A 20,046-nucleotide genomic window follows, 5' to 3' on the forward strand; every position below is an offset into this window, starting at 1 on the left:
AGAGAGTTTACTGATGTGTGTTAACAGGAACAAAAACATTTCATAAATGTACTGGGAATTTAAGAGATGGGGAGGGATTTTGTGTCACTTGGTCTGGGGTAGCAGGGTTGAAAATTGCTCCTGGAGGTGTTGCTATCATAGGGACACTGCCTCTGTGTGATCATTCCTGTTTGTGCCAGGATAGGTAACACAACACATATCATCATTACTCTTACGATGAAATTTAGGGGGGGATTTTTACCTCTGGAAGTGCAGGTAAAGGCCCCTCCTTCCACAGGGCTCCAGGAGGAGTCAGTGGGAAGTGCAGAAGCAAGGCAGTATTTGCTAGTAGCTCCTCCTGGAATGAGCCATGCTCCTGGGGAGATGTGGCCCTTTTCTGTGTATGTTAGGGTTGATGTATGCACACCTGAGAACCTCAGGCTTTCACAGGTCTTTGAAAATCCTAAATCCATAGACATACCATGTGCCCACATATGTCATTGGGCTCTGCCAGATTCCAGCCTCGTGACTATGTTCTTCTCACCAGACCAGGATAGAAAATAATTCCCTCTTGCCTTTCCCTGTTCTTTTAATAAGCGCTTGTCTCACAGATAGTCTATTTGCACCTGTTTGCCTACAGGACCCGATGGGCCATAGGATAGAAGCGCTGATCCATCAGCCGGGGCCATTTGCATGCCGGGCTTGCTGCTTATCTCCGCAGGAAAGGATGAGGGGCTCTGATTCTTGGGCAAAGCAGGCTGATTTCGGTCCCCAGGGGATTTGTGAGGCCAGAATGCACCTGGAAATTGATGAGACACGCTCCTTGAGAGGGAGCTATAACCTTCTCCATGGAGACCAGGAACAGTACAAAGCAATCTCACCAGACAGTCTCCCTTCTCCCCATTGACAAAACCAAGTTTGCCGCGGGAGGTGAGGAATGAGTGTTAAAGGAAAGCCACATGGTATGTTGTTGTACAACTAAATTGTCTAGCTCAGTTGACACACCAGTGGGTCATCAGTGCCTGCAATCCTGGAAGCTATGTGGGCAACAGAGAGCATCACTGTGCTGCTGTTTCAGAAGAGACAGTTTAATTTCAGAAAAGGCAGTTTAATTAAAGATGACTTTGAAGCAAGAACATGAGTCCAAACCACCCTCAAATATTGGTAGACATTTTCTGTTATAATTTAAAAAAAAAACAACTGCTTTTTTCTGGTTGTTTCATCTTTGTGAGAAGTTGACCCAAATATAGTCTACGTGCATTCTTTGGGTGAAGACTCAAATCTCCAAGAACTGGATAATCTTCTGCCTTTTCATACAGAGAAAACAATTTATCTTAGTACAGTTTTGGGAAGGAAAGACTAATGTGATGAAGAATGCCCCTTAAGGGAAACCTGGTCATTCTCCTCCACAGGTCAATGGAGACACACCACATTCTTATCCAGGACTTAGTATTTCCTTTTGATCTGTTGCGCTGTTATGGCCTTCGTTTTACTGAGTGGAGACCTACCATATTATAAAGAAATCAAAGTTTCAGAAATCAAGAATTTGTTACTGATTTCATAAGGTGTCTTCTAGAGAGGACAAAGATAACATAGTAGAGATTCTTCTGCCCACAGGCACTACTAAGCTACAAAAAAGAGAATTAATGTTTTAGACCAGCTATTAATTAATAGAACATCTGTTTGACAAGAAATTCCATGGGCAAAGCTAAACCTCTTTCCCTTCGGGGGTTTAGAGAACAAAGTTGGGTTTTTACTCCTCGTGGTCTGTTCTCCTGGAAGAATACAGCCTTATTTTCAAAAGGTGCTGTAGCTTGAGGTGGAATTAATGAGAACAGCAAAACTTTCATGATGATTCTTATTAGAAAATTGAGTAATTCTGACACAGAAGTCCTGCAGGAGAAATAACTACTCTACCAAAGAAATCTTAGCTTTTTTCCCCCCTTTCAACAAGGAATGCTTTGAAACCGAAACATACATTTTTCTGATAGTACAGCCATGGAAGCACCACAGCATTGTGTTTTACTGCAATCAACTTCCGTGAAGCCTTTTATGCACATTAGTTTGTGGTGTAATTTACAGGCAAAGGCTTCCCACTGGGCCCAATGGGAATTTGGTCCCTGTAGTAAAAAGACTCTTCTCCCCTGGGCCCATCTGGTCCACTGCACTTTCTGCTACCTATTCCTTTCCTTTCAAAAGAGAGAATGATGGTGTATTGATGGCTAAAGCAGGAGTCCTGGACTTTATTTCAGGACTGTTACAAACTCCATCAAATTCATTTGATGTCTGTGCCTCCAGATTTCTCCATTTGTTTAGTAAACAGAGATAAAACTCATCTGTCAAGTTAGGGCAAAGGGAGTCTTAGTTCACATTGTTTCTCAAATCAAAGGGTGGAACAACTTACTGCATGAGCAGACGACACTCATGCAGCCTGGGTGAAATCAGTGCAATGCCTGTCGTCCTCTGCCATCCTCTGGTTTTTTATGGGGTTCCTGCTGAAAGGCCAAAGCAACAGATTTACAGTGAAGATAAAGTTGTCCCTCCACTTTATTCAGGATTAACCTGGCAAGCAGGAGCATGACAGGGAGAGAAAGAGATCCTTCCATAAGCAGTTTGCTTGGCATGGTGAATGCCCACCTGTCTGCACTGCAAAGGAGGGGAGGAGGGAGCATGGTCCACCTGACCTTTCCCTATGATTAAAATGCTGATCTGATGAAGTCAGAGGAACAAACTGAACTGCCTCTTTCGACCCTCCATTTTTCCAGGAATAAACCAGCGCCATCCACATGGAGACAGTTTCTGGAGAGGCTGGGGGAAAGCAGTACTACTGCCCTAATTTATCTGGCCTCCTCTTTGGGAAAATCTGCATTTGAGTGGCCTCTTGCCCCATGCTAAAGTTCTGCAAGTGGGGGAGAGAACTGGAGATGACAAATGAGAAAGAGAATGTATGCCTGGCTCTGTTTTTCTTTGACAATCTCTCTTCCAATAGGGCTATGGTCATTTGATCTCCCCATAATGCACAGGGATTTCAAGGGGACAGCTGGAAGCAGAGATGCATTAAAATGACTTGCTCTCTGAGATGAAAACCATGCTTATTAGCAGTTTGTTTCAAAAGCTCCCGCCAGCAGCGGCTGTATCTCACTGACTGCAAATTCTGGAGGGTTTTGTCTAAAAAGTGGTTGTATGAGTGGGTGGCTGATCAAACAGTTTGAAATTTTCCTATCTGACTTCCCCTGCTATGTCCTAACAACGCCTGTAGAGCACTGTTACACCAACAGGTCTCCTTGAGAACATGCTTAAATAAAATAGGACACAACAACTACTTTTTAGTGGTCTCTCCATGCTGGCAGTGGATGCAGGCATCGGTGGTACTCTGATATAGACCAAATCGCCTACTGGGTATTCATGGAAGAATTCACCTTTCTCTGAGAGATCAGCCCACCATGACATCAAGACTGCATTTGCTCAGATCTCAGTGAGACATGTGTGGGTCCATGAAGAGATCAGAGGTCCCTCCCCATTGCTGTGCCAGCAGCAGAAGAACACGTGGCTCCTGCCAAAGGTCCCTCTTTTCACAAGAGTTTTATGCCATCACATGTTCAGCCTGTTCCCGTGCGAGAGTGTCTTGGGAGAGACAGCCCATGGAGTTTGGTTCGGTGAAGTCCACAGGGGATCTCAGTAGAGTGAAGATAAACAGTGTGTAGAGGATGGCACATCAGGGGACACTGAGCTCCTCGCCTCCTGGGTCAGGATGTGCTGGGTCAATGTGGCCCCTCAGACACTCGTGGGCGCAGCAAGTGTTGAAGTTTGCTCCGCTGCAGAAGCACCACAGTCTTGCTGCACAGAGAAAGGAACCAGTAGGAGTAAGAACTCTCATTCATCTCTCACTTTGCAATGTCCCTGATCTACATTAACTGGATTTCATCTCAGGAGCCTCTGAGAGGACAGTGAACTCGTATTTTTAAATTTAACTCCTGTCACATTTTCCTGGAGCACAAATGCAGCAGTGGGCTCATTCACTGAGCTAATAAAATGCCTTTTAGCTTGACTGACCAGCACTTAGTTTGCAAGTGCTTCTGAGCTATTGAATTGAAGTAACAAGGGCTGAATAAAGCCCCAAACGTGTCTTTCTTTAACATGATGGCATTGGCTTGCTGCTGCTGGGTGTCTTGCCCAGGGTGTAGACTAAAGATAATAAAAATCTTTGTTACCTTCTGGATGGAAAACAACATACCCCTGTCATACCTTTTAAAAACTTGGCAGCCTTTTCAGAGAACTGAGGGCTTTGCTTTTAAGAGATTGCTGTTTAAATCTAGACAGATGGATCTCAGCAATGCAGTTAGACAGATGTTCTGCTTTACATTACTAGTAATAATACTTTGAATCATTAGAATTTCGAAACAGAGTTTGCTATTCATTATGGATGCCGAGTTTCGTTTGTTGTATGATTTTTCACTTAGACTGGACAGGAAAAATAGGTTCATCATTTTCACTTTCAGGTTCTATCTCTTAAGAAAATAAGCTGTGACTAACAATAGTTATTAGCGGTTTGTCTCCCCTACCCATACCTCAATCATCATTATTAAGTGTTGATTGATTAAAGGCATTTTCATTGCTGTTCCAGAAAGCACTTTTGAAAGTGGGGTAGATTGGCACATAAGGACACTTGTCTTGGCAAGAGAAAGGACTGGTGTTTTTCTAAATCAGAATGTACCTTACAGTGATCCTTTTCTTCAGCCTGTACAAGTCGATGTCAGACTAATGTGTAGCAAATGGGAGTGTTAGCACTGGAATACAGAGAGAAGCCCAGATTGAACACAGCATTATCCTAGGCAAGTGCCATGGCAGACTGAGAGTAGACATAGGGACTCTTGTGGCTTTATCGTGCCTAGCCCAAGCAGGAACATCACAGAGAAGGCAAGGATAACAGCATCTTCATTGTGGCTGATTATTTCCACATGCACATACTCACATTTGTTATAGTATTAAAAACCTGTGGTTTTATTAAAAAGCAAATACATCTGGAAATTTTCCAAGGATTTTCCAGACTCACTTGTACTTTGAGAAATGCCATTGCTTGAAAAAAACTTTGTTAATTCCCAAATGCACTTCTTCCTTGAAAGACACAGTGTTCTCTGGACTGACACCCATAAAATCTCACAAAGAAAGATAGTAACATGTTTCATGCTGCTCTTTCGTCATTAGTAGTGGAAAAGAACACTACAGCTGAATGGAAAAACCAGATCGCTCCCTATTAAGTTTGCCTGGCAGTTGTGGTAAGTAGCTGTAACAGAGTGGCATTTGAATGAAACATTAATATTTTAAACTAGTTCAGTAACAGCTAAAGTAATATAAAATATAGGAATAAATCCAAGAAACAGCAATAAACAGTAGGTGCTAACATGCATATAGACATCATTGTGCAAGAATGGTTAATGCCTTATAGAAACTTATTAAGAGAGTATGAAAGACATATGCTAGGATAATTTTGGCATTAAAATAAAAATAGATTAAAAGGGAAATAAGTGAACGATATATCATTAAATCCAGTTAAAATCTTTAGGTGTCATGGGTAACTTATTGTGAAATAAGAGATGAAACCTGAGATAATTTATCTGTAGTAGAAATTACAGAAAGAACATTAGAAATATTCAAAGGAAAGTCTAAAAGCCTTTTGCAGAATATCTCATGTTTTGATTTATCTCAAAGTTTTCTCATTCTTTTAACACTTCCAGTTTGACAGAAGCATTTTAAGGTTATATAATAATGTGTTTTACCACTGGTTCTGCATAATAAAGTAATTGCTCTATTAGAGATGCATTAGTGAGAAGAGCAAGTGACACAAAGGAACTTTGTATCAGGAGGAACTTCTGCACAAGGACAATCTTTTCTTTGAAACATAGAGAGAACTTTGGCATGAAAAAGGAAAGAAAGAAAGAAAGAAAGAAAGAAAGGAAGAAAGAAAGAAAGAAAGAAAGAAAAGCAATTTACTTTGCCAACAGTATCCAAGATATTGCAGTCTATCAGGGCATAATTCCTGCAGATATCTGGCTGTGAATACATTTTATTAGTGTGACACACTAATGGTGTGGCACAGACATGATGAACAACCTTACTCTGAAGTTAGGTGAAACACCTTGGAGTCTTTGTGATACAGCAGGTAAAACATCCTCTGGAAAAGGGTCAGGTATGCATGGTCTGTGCACTTCTTAATTCCTGTATGGATGAATTAAATATAGCATCTCTCTCGTCCTTGGGCACAAGGATGAATCTCTTCATAAATAGGGCTAGGACCCACTGGTGATGAGTAGCCCTTTCTTCTCCCAGTCTGGCATTAGGCTTCCTTGCAGGGGGTAGGTCTTTTCTGCTGTACTTACTCCTGGGAAGTTGGGAGGAGAAGACTGATCTCAGGGAAGGAAATCTTTGAACCCCCCACAAATAAATGGAATTAAATGTGTGATTGACAGCTATAATACTTCTGTGCAGACAGTGTTTCTGCTTCATTTTATTGGAATAGCTATCTGGGCTCTGCTACCGATCCTCTTAGGTATTGACTAAGTGAATTTCTCATCACAGGGTGATACTTCCCACCAGGAAAATAAGGGACAATGAATCTGATCTTCTTGATGAGGGATGCAGTGGGGAAGGTGTTAATTAATATTTGTGAAGAAATCTGTGATCCTGTGATGAAAGGTGTTATGTTAGTGCAATGTATTACTTTAAATATAGTAAGATTCCTTGGCACAGATGATTTCCACCATGTTATTCACCAAGTTATTTTGGCTAGAGATCAGCTCAGGCCAAGCTGTTACATCTCAACACCTTCAGTGTTTTGAAGACATTGAGATATAAGTTTGGAATTTGCCCATCTCTGTCTTGAAGCAGTTCGGTCCCACAGAGTGTAGCACATATCCTTCAAGAAGAAGCCCTGAAGCACAAAGAATAGGACCAAAGCCTTGTACAATAGGATGTTAGAAGTTGCCTTTGAGGCACTACTTCTGCCCAGTCACCTGGACGAGCTGCCATCCACTGTGAAGGGTATGTAATCATTACACCCAGCAGTCATCTGGTGTGTTATTGAAAAAAATGTTGCAGGCTATCACACACAAGTGCAAACAAGGATAAGAAAAAAATATACATTCAGGTCACTGCAGGCCATGAAAAAAGCCACCCACCTGATTGCAGCAGGCCAGAGAGAGGGGCCTTTTTAATGAGTATTTGCTATATTCCCTGGTATAAAATCCACAACTGCTGCTTTGGGCTGATGCATAGAGCTTGGCTTAGTGTTAAGCATCAGCAGGAATGAAAATGGCTGGTGCTTGGGTAAATGGGGTGCTAGCCATGCCTCACAGGGGCGCGCAGGAGCCAGCGAGAGGGACTTGTCTCTGAGGCTTGGGAACAGGAGCAAGAACTTGTTGGACCACGTGTCTTGTTCTGGGAGGCCCCTTGGCTGCCCTGTGTACAGTTTGAGGGCTATGTGATCCCACACAGCTGTGAACGCCTTTCTTGCAGGATTAAAGAGGTCACTTAGGACACTACCCGAGCAGCAAGGTCCTCCTCTCTGAGTCTTTAAATAGCCCCTTTCCCCTCCATGTCTCCTTTGAGTTTCCTGGCTTGCTCAGGCCTATCTGACTCCTCAGCAGAGGAAATCCCAACTGGGCCAAAGAAGTGCACGTACGATTTACCACAGAGGATGGCAACGTCTGTGGTGGTGCTGAGGACATTTGGATGGGTGTTTTGGGAGCAGGGGCAACAGGACTGTAACTTCTTGGGATCCTTCTAAAGCTGGATGATGGTGCTATTATAACAAAGTGCTTTGGTAATAACAAAATTCAGGCTGTAATCGCTTTAATTTGAATACCCTGTTATTCTGAGGTTGCCTAACGATATTTCAGAGATCTCTGAACCCTTTTTTTCCCCCTCAGAAATGATTTTATTTTTTTTCTAAACCTCCACGTATCCAATACTGTAGATAATAACCTTCTAACAAGAAATCATGGTTAGCTGGCTGAATATTGAGCCTGAGGATGGGAGCACACAGACAAGAAACTCTCCAGGGTATTTTGCTCTCTTATTTAAGTGTGAATTTTTAGCTCCACTTAAATTAGAAAAAGCAATTTACTCTGACAAGGCACAGAACATAAGGCACCAAACCTGGCTTCACAGTTATTGTAAGGCTGGATAGTCAGCTGTGGGAAGACGATATCCAGCTGGCAAATCCAAAGTGCCAGCTGTGAGCGGCTGTGCCCAGCAGTTGGGTCTGGTACGCACCTCTACCTCGCTGGCGGCAGAGTGTTGGGGGGGAGTCTCTGATTTAAGCATTAATACAGTTATTAGCAGCCCAATAGTTTCCAGAGGTGTCAGGAGAGAGTGAAGACTAATGCTGCTCGGCCCCTAACCTAGCCTTGATTTTAGCTGGTATTAATTTTGCATTAGGATTTCTCTTCAATAGGCTTTGAGTGCAGAGAGTGAGAAATCTTACTTGCAGATGCAAGTCTCATTACACAGACAGTTAGGCTTCTGACTGCTGCTATTTGTGTGAGAAAATTTATTAAGGGTAAGAGAAGAAAGACGGATGTATTTTGAACACATCAAATCCTTCTTCCCTATTTAGAAACAGGCTATTTAAAAACAAACAAACAAACAAACGAACAAAAAACCCCTGGAACTGGACATCCTATTCCTTGGTCTCTCTAAAAAAAAAACAGGTCTAGAAGTTTGTTAGCCCAGTGCAGCAATAGCTTTTCTTTAAAAACAGGCTGTTTTGGTTTTTTTTTCCCTAAGCAGTCACACAGCTTTGTGAGACTATACTCAACAATTAATTTAATAGGATTATTGGTAGAAATCATGTTATGCATTGTCTTGCAGGAGTGACTTTAATTTTGCATTTATTATTTTTGTGAGTGGAATAACTGCTTTGTATTTCTTTCCCCAAATAAAATATTTATTAGTAAATGTCGCACTGCACAAATTAATGCTGTTTGATTTCTTTCTGGGCGCCCTCCTTTTTCCAGCATTAATGCTTAGACTCACAGCAAACACTCTCAGAAGTTTGCACGTTTCATTTGGAGAAAAACTTGCCTTTGGGCAAAAGACATGAAAGCCCGAGAGCTACACAAAAGACTGAGTTTATGGAAAGTCTTCGTTTTAAGCCAGCACTAAAAGGGGAACTGCACTGATAGCTGCTCTCCTTCAGGTGGGACAGGAAAAATCCCACCTCTGTTGGGTCTTCAAATCTTGCGGAAAACATCCCAGGAGACTTCCCTGATGAAACGAGATTACCTGTTACTGTGGCTCAGTTGCAATTTTATAATCTTGTCTTGAGTAAATAACAGCTTGTCTTGGCATGTTCCCAGGAGCAGGACAAGGAGACAGAAACTCCTTCCCTGCTTAATCGTGGGTCAGCAAAATAACTTGAGCTGACAGTCAGAAGGATCTTGGGATCGAGCTGTTGTCCTCCAAACCCAATGTCACTAACTAATCACTTGCTGCCTGTAATGTATCAATGACTATGCGCTGGGGTATTTTTTTATTCCTGGCTTTCTCCATCCTCCTGCTGTTTATCTATGAGGAGCTTCAGCCAAGCTAACCAAAGCCCCAGTGTTTCAGGGATTAATTCCTGGAAAAAGCACAGAGAGGAACTATCAGCTGGGAGCTGATTAAATGCATCTGAACTCAGCCCTGTGATACTCCTGGTTGGGTGAAAAAACCAGCAGGTTCTGCTGAAGTAAGGGTAAGATGATGGGCTCCAGCCAAAAAGTATAGCCATGCTTGATATTTTCAGTGATGTTTTTTGACACTTTAGCCTTTGTCCAGCTGCAAGCCATGAAAGACAGCTACAGGTTGTTGTTAACAGGTCACAATTTGGCTTTAACTTTAAATCCTTTTAGTGAAATCCTGCAGGAGGTTGGTGATTTTGTAATCTAACTTGAGCCTCTGGGAACTTTTCTCTGCTCTCATTCCACCCATATACCATGAATGCATCTTCATTAGTCTGTGCGTGTATAGATGTATCTAACATTCATAAGTGCTGGCAGGAATGGAAAATATTTAGCAAGAGGAATTTTACATCTCTCATCTCTTTGCTTATGGTTTGTTCTTGAACCGTCAAACATATCTTTCAATAAAAATAACTAATGTGTTTATTTTAACGAGAGCTGGGTAAGTAATTTGCATTAAAGAAATTACTCTATTCATCTTTTTTAGATCAGGCGCAAGTTGTGATTTTCTCATTTGTACTTACTGTTCAAAAAGATTTCCTGAATATTTTTTATGAATGAATTTGTTGGCAATTCATCCACAAACAGTTTGGTATGAGTATTAATTTAAACAATTGATTCTAATAGATTTAAATGTCCAAATATCTTTGATGACTTTGAAAATCTCAAGCTAATTAGTCAAAATCTGAGTTGTTTCTTTTCAACAGGCAAGCTGCTATCTTGCAAGACAACAGCAACTTTAGGGTTGTTTTTTCTGTGTTGTCTTGCTATTATAAATTGGAGCTGTGTTCTTCTGCAGTATTCTGTATTATTCAGTGGTGCCACTAAAGTTAGTGGGAAATATGTTAGAATTTGTAACAGGACTAGAGTTTTATCCACTGTTTCAGCAAACACACAACTCATCCAATTCCCTCACTAGTGCACTGGAGGAAGGGGAACAATGGGGCACCAGCACAGTCAGAGTTTTACTGTTAAAATATCAAGAGTAAATACTCAGGTAAAATATTTGGCAATATCACCCAGCTCTAATTTGCACATTTTAAAGGCTGGTCTTTCATGTCCCCTCAAGTTCTTTGTTTGCCTGAGTCCCTGGATAAAGCACATAGAAAGTCAGAGGATATCTTATGTCATCACTATTTGTGTTAATGGCTTAGGAAACCCACAATCCAATCAGTTAAAATAAACAACCCAGTGTAATAGGAGCATAAATCAATGAAGACTTCATTACTGAAACCTTAATGTGTAATCCATCCACCTACAGAGGAAAGGGATACTGAGAGGCAGCAAGACAAAACCAGAGGACAGTCTGATTTAGGCAACCCTGATATTTAAAAAGGTGCTGAGAACAGTAACTCTTCCTGGAGTCAGTAAATTTGGTGGATACTCATCACTCCTGACAGCCTGCCCCAGACTATTAAGTCCCTATGCTAAAAAATGCCAAGAAACTCTTGGGAAGAGAGCTCTGATAGCTCTCTGTTTGCTCTGGGAGACTTGAGACAGCTCAGGACTGTGGACTAATGAACAAAGACATATAGTAGTAAGATTAACATGTGACTAAAACTGCATGTGTTACCTAGAAGTAACGGTATTCAGAACTGCTCTGACCCGGCTGCAGACTTTCCTCTCTGTGTGGCTCCTTGAGCCAGTAACACAAATTTGGACACCTTCTCTAAGATGAGGGTGGCAATACTTGGTGAACGGGGAGTTACTGGATTTCATTAAAGCCACGTATTCGGTTTGTCTTGGCTCTGAAAGAAGCAGTAATCCTATCATACCGAGCCTTTTGATTTCAACACGGTTCATAAAAGGGCTGAACTTTTATGTTCAGTGCAGAGATCTCTGCTTGTTGAGTTAATGTAGTAATGAATAGAACCAGCAGGCTCTCTCTCTGGGCATGGGCCAGCTCTGAGATGGGGATGAGACATGCACTTTTCCTGTGGATTTTAGCTAACAACCAAAGTAAGGTGAGTCTTTAGAAAGGCGGCAGTGCTCACAGACCCTCCTCCCCTGAGTCCCCCGTTTCAAAGTGATTCTCTGCCTCTTTGCTCCAATCTCTCATCCTTGCCTGACTCTTCCTCTTTCTTCCTTACCCTTCCTCTGACCACATCATGTTCTTTTGTCTCACTCCTCTGCTGATACATTTGTCCCTGTAGCTCACTTGTGCCAGCATGAAAAGTGTATTGAGCAGTCAAAGTTTGGTAGCACTGGTAATTGACCAAAACCAGTATGATGGGAATTCTCGTTTTCAGAGATTTGGAGTTTGTTTTTATTAATAATTAGGATAAAAAAAGAAATCTAAGAATACATAATAGTAAGGATACAGAAGTTAGGAAACATCAGCACTAATGTAGATATTGCATGCAGAAGACGGCACGTATAATTTGCTAATACAGAAGGGGGTTTGGCTGAAGGGAGCTGCCCAGCATCCTACAGGAGTTCTGTGACAGAGGTGGAAACCTGATTCTCCAGGCTGACAGTCACCTGCTCTGACTGTGAAGGCTGACCATTTTCCTGCTTCATTGCTATGTCTCACTCAATGCATACCCTCCCCAACTACAACAAAGGAGGAGGAGGTATGATATGCAGCTGCCTAATTAGCTACACAATCCTCAGCACCATGTCAGCTTATGCTGTGACTTTAGCAGGGATCCATTGGAAAAAAAATGTCCATTTGCATTAATAGTCATTATTACAGATCTGAATTAGATTTCCCTGATATTCTTTCTAGAGTTTCTTTTTGCTAGGTGTTACTTCTCAATTCCTTGTCTTAAATATTCAGTTGCATAATGTTAAATATGTCAGAGAATGGTTGAATTAATTTGGCTGGTAAAATGATCCCATATATCCAGAACACATACTAGTAGGTTAAGTTTCTGAAGCACTTCAACACTCAGAAATGTAGGAGACATATATTTGTAAGATATTATCCTATTGTAATAATTTAATGGGAGAGAAAGTGATTCCATTATAGTTTATGTGATCCTGAGGTTCTTCAGGATCAAGGCTACGCAAATGCAAGTTTTCTATTATATTGGAATTTGTATTGTGTTGTATTGTATCTATATGAAAAAAGGCAGGTGATTAATTCTTCAATCTCAGCAGTGAAATTTGGTTGGAGGAGGATTGAAGAAGGGGTCTAGTGTATTACACAGATGGATGGAAGGAAACACAGGTATCATGTGTTTCCTTCTCTTCAAGTACAGTATATCTTATTTCCTCTAGTGCAGAATTTAAAGTGAATCTAAAGCAGAATGTGTGATGTCAAGGTGTGGTGCTTACCTGGACTTGATTAAAAATAGGTTTAGGGCATCTTTCTGCTCCCCAAATTCCAGTCTTCCATGTGGTTGTAGCTGCAAAGCTGCAAAGACAGGGGAATTTATTGTAAATGAGATTAATATAATTTCAAGATATTCTTCTTCAACTGCCAGTAATAAAGGATGCTGTAATGGAAAACCACCCCATATTTAACATTCCTGTGTCATACAGAATTTCTTCAACTTTGAGGTAGCCAGACCAAACCAAAAAAGAGAGATGTAATTTAGAATTTAGATGTAAATTCTACAGAAATGCTACTGTGTATTAAATATTGTGTAGTATGATCAGTATGTCTGTCAGAGGCTTTTGAAATGTGTTATCAATATGGTTCCACATACTCCCTGGCCAGATGGCACAAAAAGTACTCAGTATCCAAAGAAGGATCTCAGTGCCTCTGCACCGCATGATGTACTGCAGCCCTGTGTAGCATGAAGTTCATTTGATCACTAAATTTGGTGTGTTTCCATTTCAGAGCTCCTGTGACAAGGATGTCATCCTGAATATTCTCAGCGTCCTCACTGACTTGCTCTCTCTGGGTAAGGAAGCAAAGCTCTGGGGCAATGCCTGTGGGCTAGGGGCAGAAAGGGGGTCCTCAAATAGGTTAAGGAATTCATACCTGCATAAACTTGGCCAGGGGTTTGCAAGGTGAACAAAACATGAATTGTATCTATAGATCAGCAGTCCTTACTCGGAAAGTCATGAATTGTATCTATAGATCAGCAGTCCTTACTTGGAAAACTGAGCTTTTTCAGTAAGTTAAAGAAAAAAAAAGACCCCGACAAAGTGTCCATTTTTTTTAGTTTAAAAGATGCCCCTGAGTTTCAAAGTATTTCATAATCCCTGGCAGTCAACCACTGGAAATGTTCACCAGTGCCATTGGAGAGAGGGCTGTGAGACAGGGAGAGGAGCCTGACTTCCCAGAGCATGGGGACTCTCCAACAGAAAGAGTTCAGCATCTCCCCAAAAGGCACCTCCACCTCAGGGCTACAGGGAAGGCATCTTGCTGCATGTGCTCCAGCCACATGAAAAAATAAGCGAATTGGCAAAAGAACTGAAAAAATAATTAAGTTTCTTTTCCTTCCTGCTCCACCTCAGAAATGTCATTTGCTAAACAATTCTCAACCCAACTGAGCTGCTAGGCTGCGGGGGCTGCATTGGTGAGTGCTGGAGCCTCCTGCGTTCCCCACTCCTTGGAGCCCCACCGCAGACATCGCCCTTCCAGCTGGGCCTCTCTTTTGAAGCCCTGCAGTGCTGTTCCTCAGCTAGATGGAAGGATTGCCTACATGGAGGATAGGAGGTACTGTCTCCCCTCCAGGAGCTGAACGTGCAGCTTCCTCCAACCAAGGAGCCTGAAGTCACTGCCGAAGTCGCCCATGGATCAACGTTTGTTGACACAGTAGGGCTCACAGGATTAGCGTGTGGTTTCTTTGGAGACCTAGATTTGTTTGAAAGCTGTCTCCAAAGCTTCCCTATGATTCTGTTTCATTTTGCAGAAGCCCATTGCAGCTTTAGTCCTTTGCTTGTTTAATTTCCAGTATCTAAGAAAAGATCACTGAGCCTTCTGCTCCTTTGAAACCTATTGGTGTCTCTGCTTATTCCTCTCTGCTGCATTTCAATGCACAATGAAAAAGTTTTGCAGGACGTGGGTTTCTAAAGATAACGACTGGTGGAGCAAGAGGCAGCAGAGCGCATGGTTTCACCATGCAGCCATTAGCCATGTCTCCAGGCCAGGAGCACCTGACATCCATGGTCAATTCTGCAAATACCCTTGGGTTTATAGCAATAAAACACAGTTGAAAGGCCATGGAAGCTTTGTGTGCTCCATGCGGGGTGAGGGTTCGTGATAGCTGTGGCTCAGGGAAGGGATGCTCTGAGCATAGTCTCTCCTCTTTTCCACAGGGACCGGCCGGAGAATTCACTACATGATCAGCAAAGGGGGCAGTGAGGCGCTGCTGCAGGCTCTCATCACCGCTGCCCGGACCGAGCCGCCCGACCACAGCACCCTCCTGCCCCTGCTTTGCCTGCTGGCCAGGGTCGGCCAACGAGGTACTGCTGAGTGGGGGGGGGGGCTCAAAACTAACGGACAGCCCCAGCAATAATCAGCAGTGGCATGTGCCTGATGATAGACAGCTGTGAGTTTATTTTTGGGGTGTGCCGCTTGTCTGCGGTCTGGCCAGGTAGAGATCCTGCAACAAGGCAGGGAGGCCGTACACGTGCGTAGAGCTGCTTTTTACACAGGTTTCATCCATGTTCTGCCTTGGGTTGGCCTGGTGGCTGAAAGCCCTCCCCCAGCAGAAATTTTATTTTTTTTTCCGTTAACATAAGCAAAATCATAAAATATGATTCCTCTTTCTCAGACCGATCCACAGCAGAGTGGCAGATCTTGGTGTACAGGGGGGTTTCCTGAGGCAGGGAAATGCCAGGGCAGCGCAGGGACAGGAGCTGGCAGCTCTTGTGAGAGAGAAAGACTGGTGGAACCATGCTCTGCCCCACCCCGAGACAGAACCAGGAACAGCCACCAGAAAAAACACAAGATCAAGGGCATCCTGTATCCTCCCAACAGGCAGAAGGCAGTAGCTTAAAGGAAGGCAGTGAATGGAGGCAAATCTACGCTCCGGGCAGCAGGCGAACCCCTCCTTGCTCACCTCGCCTTCCCTGCTGCCTCTGTACAGCAGGTATGAGGCTCTGGATGGGGAAGGCCAATCAATGGATGATGTGGATGATGGTCCATCTACACCAGAGGAGTTGCCAAGGTCAGAAAGGCCTACCCCCCTGTATCACAACCACCTCCACGAGGAAGAAAAGATGGGTTATAGTTGTAGCTGACTCCCTTCTGAGGGGAACAGAGGGTCCAATATGCCAGACAGACCCTCCTCTTCGGGAAGTCTGCTGCCTCCTGGGGGCCTGGGTTAAGGACATCACTAGGAAACTTCCTAGCCTGGTACGGCCCTCAGACTATTACACATTATTGCTCTTCCATGTGGGTGGTGATGAAGCCACAACGTGTAGTCCAAGGGTGATCAAAAGAGACTTCAGGGCCTTGGGACGGTTGGTAAAGGAATCCGGGGCACAGGTAATTTTTCCCTTTATCCTTCCAGTTGTGGGCAGTGACATTGGAAGAAACAGATGGACCCAGTCTATTAATACATGGCTCCGTGGCTGGTGTCACCACCAGAATTTCAGGTTTTTCGATAATGAGATGGTCTACGTGGCACCAGGCCTGCTGGTGTTGGATGGGGCGCATCTTTCTCAAAAGGAGAAGAGGGTCTTTGCTCATGAGCTACCGGGGCTGACTGACAGAGCTTTAAACTAGACTTGAAGGGGGAGGGGGATAATATCAGACTTGCCTGTGACAAGCTGTGGGATGACATGCCACGGTTAGAGGGACAGGGTGCTAGCGAGGGCCCTCAGCCTGTCGCTCTGAGACATGCTGGGTACATTGGAGCACACCTGAAGTCTTACAGAGAGGAGTCAGGGGCTCCTGAGGTAATAGGAACCAACAGGGAAACACTGGTGAAATATGTCAAAGGAATTAAGGGGTGTTCCTCTAAAAAGGTGACACGGCCGACAGCCCAGCTGAAGTGCTTCTACACCAATGCACACAGCATGGGCAACAAACAGGAGGAGTTGGAAGCCACCATGCTGCTAGAAAGCTACGACCTAGTTGCCATTACTGAAACTTGGTGGGATGAATCCCGTGACTGGAGTGTGGCTATCGATGGCTACAGGCTGTTCAGAAGGGACAGGCAAGGAAGAAGGGGCGGAGGGGTTGCCGTCTACATCAAGAAACGGATAAAGTGTGAAGAGCTGTCTCTGAAGAACAGCCATGAGCAGGTTGAAAGTTTATGGGTAAGAATTAGAGACCAAGGCAACAAAGGGAACCTTGTGGTTGGTGTCTACTACAGGACACCCAATCAAGGGGAGCCTGTTGATGAAGCCTTACTCCAGCTACAGAAGGCATTGCGCTCGCAGGCTCTCATCCTGCTGGGGGACTTCAACCACCCCAACATCTGCTGGAAAAGTAGCATGGTGAGCTGTAGGCGATCCAGGAGACTCCTGGAGTGCATTGAGGATAACTTCTTAAGCCAGGTAATAGACAGCCCTACCAGAGGGGATGCATGACTGGACCTGTTGGTTGCCAATGCAAGTGAGCTAATCAGAGACCTCAAGATTGGAGGCAGCCTGGGCTGCAGTGATCATGTACTGATGGATTTCGCAGTCCGGAGGGATATGGGACAAGCGAAGAGTAAGTCAGGACCCTGAATTTTAGGAAAGCAAACTTCCAGCTCTTCAAAGAGTTAGTCAATAGGACCCTCTGGGAAACTGCCCTCAGCGGCAAGGGAGCAGAACAGAGCTGTCAGATCTTTAAGGATGCTTTCCATAGAACGCAAGAGCTCTTGATCCCCATGTGTAAGAAAACAGAAAAGGAAGTGTCGTGGTTTAATCCCAGCTGGCAACTAAGCACCACCCAGCTGCTCACTCACTCATCCCCGTGGTGGGATGAGGGAGAGAATCAGAAGAGTAAAAGTGAAAAAACTCGTGGGTTGAGATAGATAGACAGTTTAATAGGTAAAGCAAAAGCCACGCACACAAGCAAAGCAAAGCAAGGAATTCATTCACTCCTTCCCATGGGCAGGCAGGTGTTCAGCCATCTCCAGGAAAGCAGGGCTCCATCACGCGTAATGGTTACTTGGGAAGACAAACGCCATCACTCCGAACATCCCCCCTTCCTTCTTCTTCCCCAGCTTTATATGCTGAACATGATGTCACATGGTATGGAATATCCCTTTGGTCAGTTGGGGTCAGCTGTCCCAGCTGTGTCCCCTCCCAGCTCCTTGTGCACCCCCAGCCTACTCGCTGGTGGGGTGGGGTGAGAAATGGAAAAGGTCGTGACTCTGTGTAAGCACTGCTCAGCAATAACAAAAACATCCCTGTGTTATCAACACTGTTTTCAGCACAAATCCAAACCATAGCCCCATACTAGCTACTGTGAAGAAAAATAACTCTGTCTCGGCCAAAACCAACACAGAAGGCAAGACACTGGCATGGCTGAGTCAAGACCTGCTCGTCAAACTAAAGAGCAACAAGGAAATGCACAGGCAGTGGAAGCAGGGATAGGTATCCTGGGAAGAGTATAGGGATGCTGCCCGGTTGTGTAGGGATGGGGTCAGGAAGGCCAAGGCGCAGCTGGAGCTGAACTTGGCAAGGAATGCAAAGAATGATAAGAAGGGCTTCTATAGGTATGTCAGCCAGAAAAGGAAGGTCAAAGAAAGTGTACCCCCCTGATGAGCAAGACCGGCAAACTGGTAACAAAGGACAAGGAGAAGGATGAGGTACTCAACAACCGTTTTGCCTCAGTCTTCACAGGCAACATCTCTCCCTACACCTCTCAAGTGGATGGACTTCAAGGCAGGTACTGGGGGAGCAAAGTCCCTCCCACTGTAAGAGAAGATCAGGTCTGAGACCACCTGAGGAACCTGAACATACATGTGGGACCTGATGAGGTGCATCCCAGAATCGTGAGGGAATTGGCTGATATAGTTGCCAAGCCACTCTCCATGATATTTGAAAAGTCATGGCAGTCAGGTGAAGTCGCTGGTGACTGGAAGAAGGGAAACATTGCACCCGTTGTTAAAAAGGGTAGAAAGGAGGACCCTGGAAACTACGGACCTGTCAGCCTCACCTCTGTGCTTGGGAAGATCATGGAACAGATCCTCCTAGAAGCCGTGTTAAGGCACATGGAGGACAGGGAGGTGATTTGAAACAGCCAGCATGGCTTCACCAAGGGCAAGCCTTGCCTGACCAACCTAGTGGCCTTCTATGACCAGTGGACAAGGGAAGAGCTACGGATGTCATCTATCTGGATTTCTGTAAGGCCTTTGACACGGTCCCCCACAACATCCTTCTCTCTAAATTGAAGAGATATGGATTTGATAGGTGGACTATTTGGTGGATGAGGAATTGGTTGAATGATTGTATCCAGAGAGTAGTGGTCAACGGCTCAAAGTCCGCATGGAGATCAGTGACAAGTGGCTTCCCTCAGGGGTCCATATTGGGGCCAGTACTGTTTAATATCTTCATCAGTGTCATAGACAGTGGAATCGAGTGCACCCTCAGCAAGTTTGCAGATGACACCAAGCTGAGTGGTGCAGTTGACATGCCTGAGGGACAGGATGCCATCCAGAGGGACTTGGACAAGCTGGAGAAGTGGGCCCATGTGAACGTCATGAGATTGTGCAAGGTCCTGCACCTGGGTCAGGACAACCCCCATTATCCATACAGGCTGGGGGATGAAGGGATTGAGAGCAGCCCTGTGGAGAAGGACTTGGGGGTACTTGTGCATGAAAAGCTGGACTTGAGCCAGCAATGTGCGCTTGCAGCCCAGAAAGCCAACCGTACCCTGGGCTGCATAAAAAGAAGCATGGCCAGCAGGTCGAGGGAGATGATTCTGCCCTTCTACTCTACTCTGGTGAGACCCCACCTGGAGTACTGTGTCCAGCTCTGGGGTCCTCAGTACAGGAAAGACATGGACTTGTTAGAGCAGGTCCAGAGGATGGCCACAAAAATGATCAGAGGGATGGAACACCTCTCCTGTGAAGAAAGGCTGAGAGAGTTGGGGTTGTTCAGCCTGGAGAAGAGAAGACTCCGGGGAGACCTTATAGCAGCCTTTCAGTACTTAAAGGGGGCTTATAAGAAAGATGGGGACAGACTTTTTAGTAGGGCCTGTTGCGATAGGACAAGGAGTAATGGTTTTAAACTAAAAGAGGGTAGATTCAGACTACATATAAGGAAGAAACTTTTTATGATGAGGGTGGTGAAACACTGGAACATGTTGCCCAGAGAGGTGGTAGATGCCCCATCCCTGGAAACATTCAAGGTCAGGTTGGATGAGGATCTGAGCAACCTGATCTAGTGGAAGATGTCCCTGCTCATTGCAGGGAGGTTGGACTAGATGACCTTTAAAGGTCCCTTCGAACCCAAACCATTCTATGATTCTATGATTTGTATCTGGTGACTCAAGGTGAATCCCACG

General features: G+C 44.3%; 1 protein-coding gene across 1 annotated transcript in view; it reads left to right on the top strand.

Annotated features, from left to right (window-relative positions):
* Nucleotides 1-14,920: 14,920 nt before the first annotated feature.
* Nucleotides 14,921-20,046, top strand: part of AGBL1 (AGBL carboxypeptidase 1) — a 274,909-nt gene continuing 269,783 nt past the window's right edge. The window contains exon 1 of the mRNA XM_072870404.1: nucleotides 14,921-15,059. Coding sequence (XP_072726505.1) covers nucleotides 14,936-15,059 — 124 coding nt within the window. The 5' untranslated portion in view covers nucleotides 14,921-14,935. The remainder of the gene's footprint in view (nucleotides 15,060-20,046) is intronic.

Source organism: Ciconia boyciana, chromosome 8, assembly GCF_034638445.1.
Source record: "Ciconia boyciana chromosome 8, ASM3463844v1, whole genome shotgun sequence".
NCBI lineage: Eukaryota > Metazoa > Chordata > Aves > Ciconiiformes > Ciconiidae > Ciconia > Ciconia boyciana.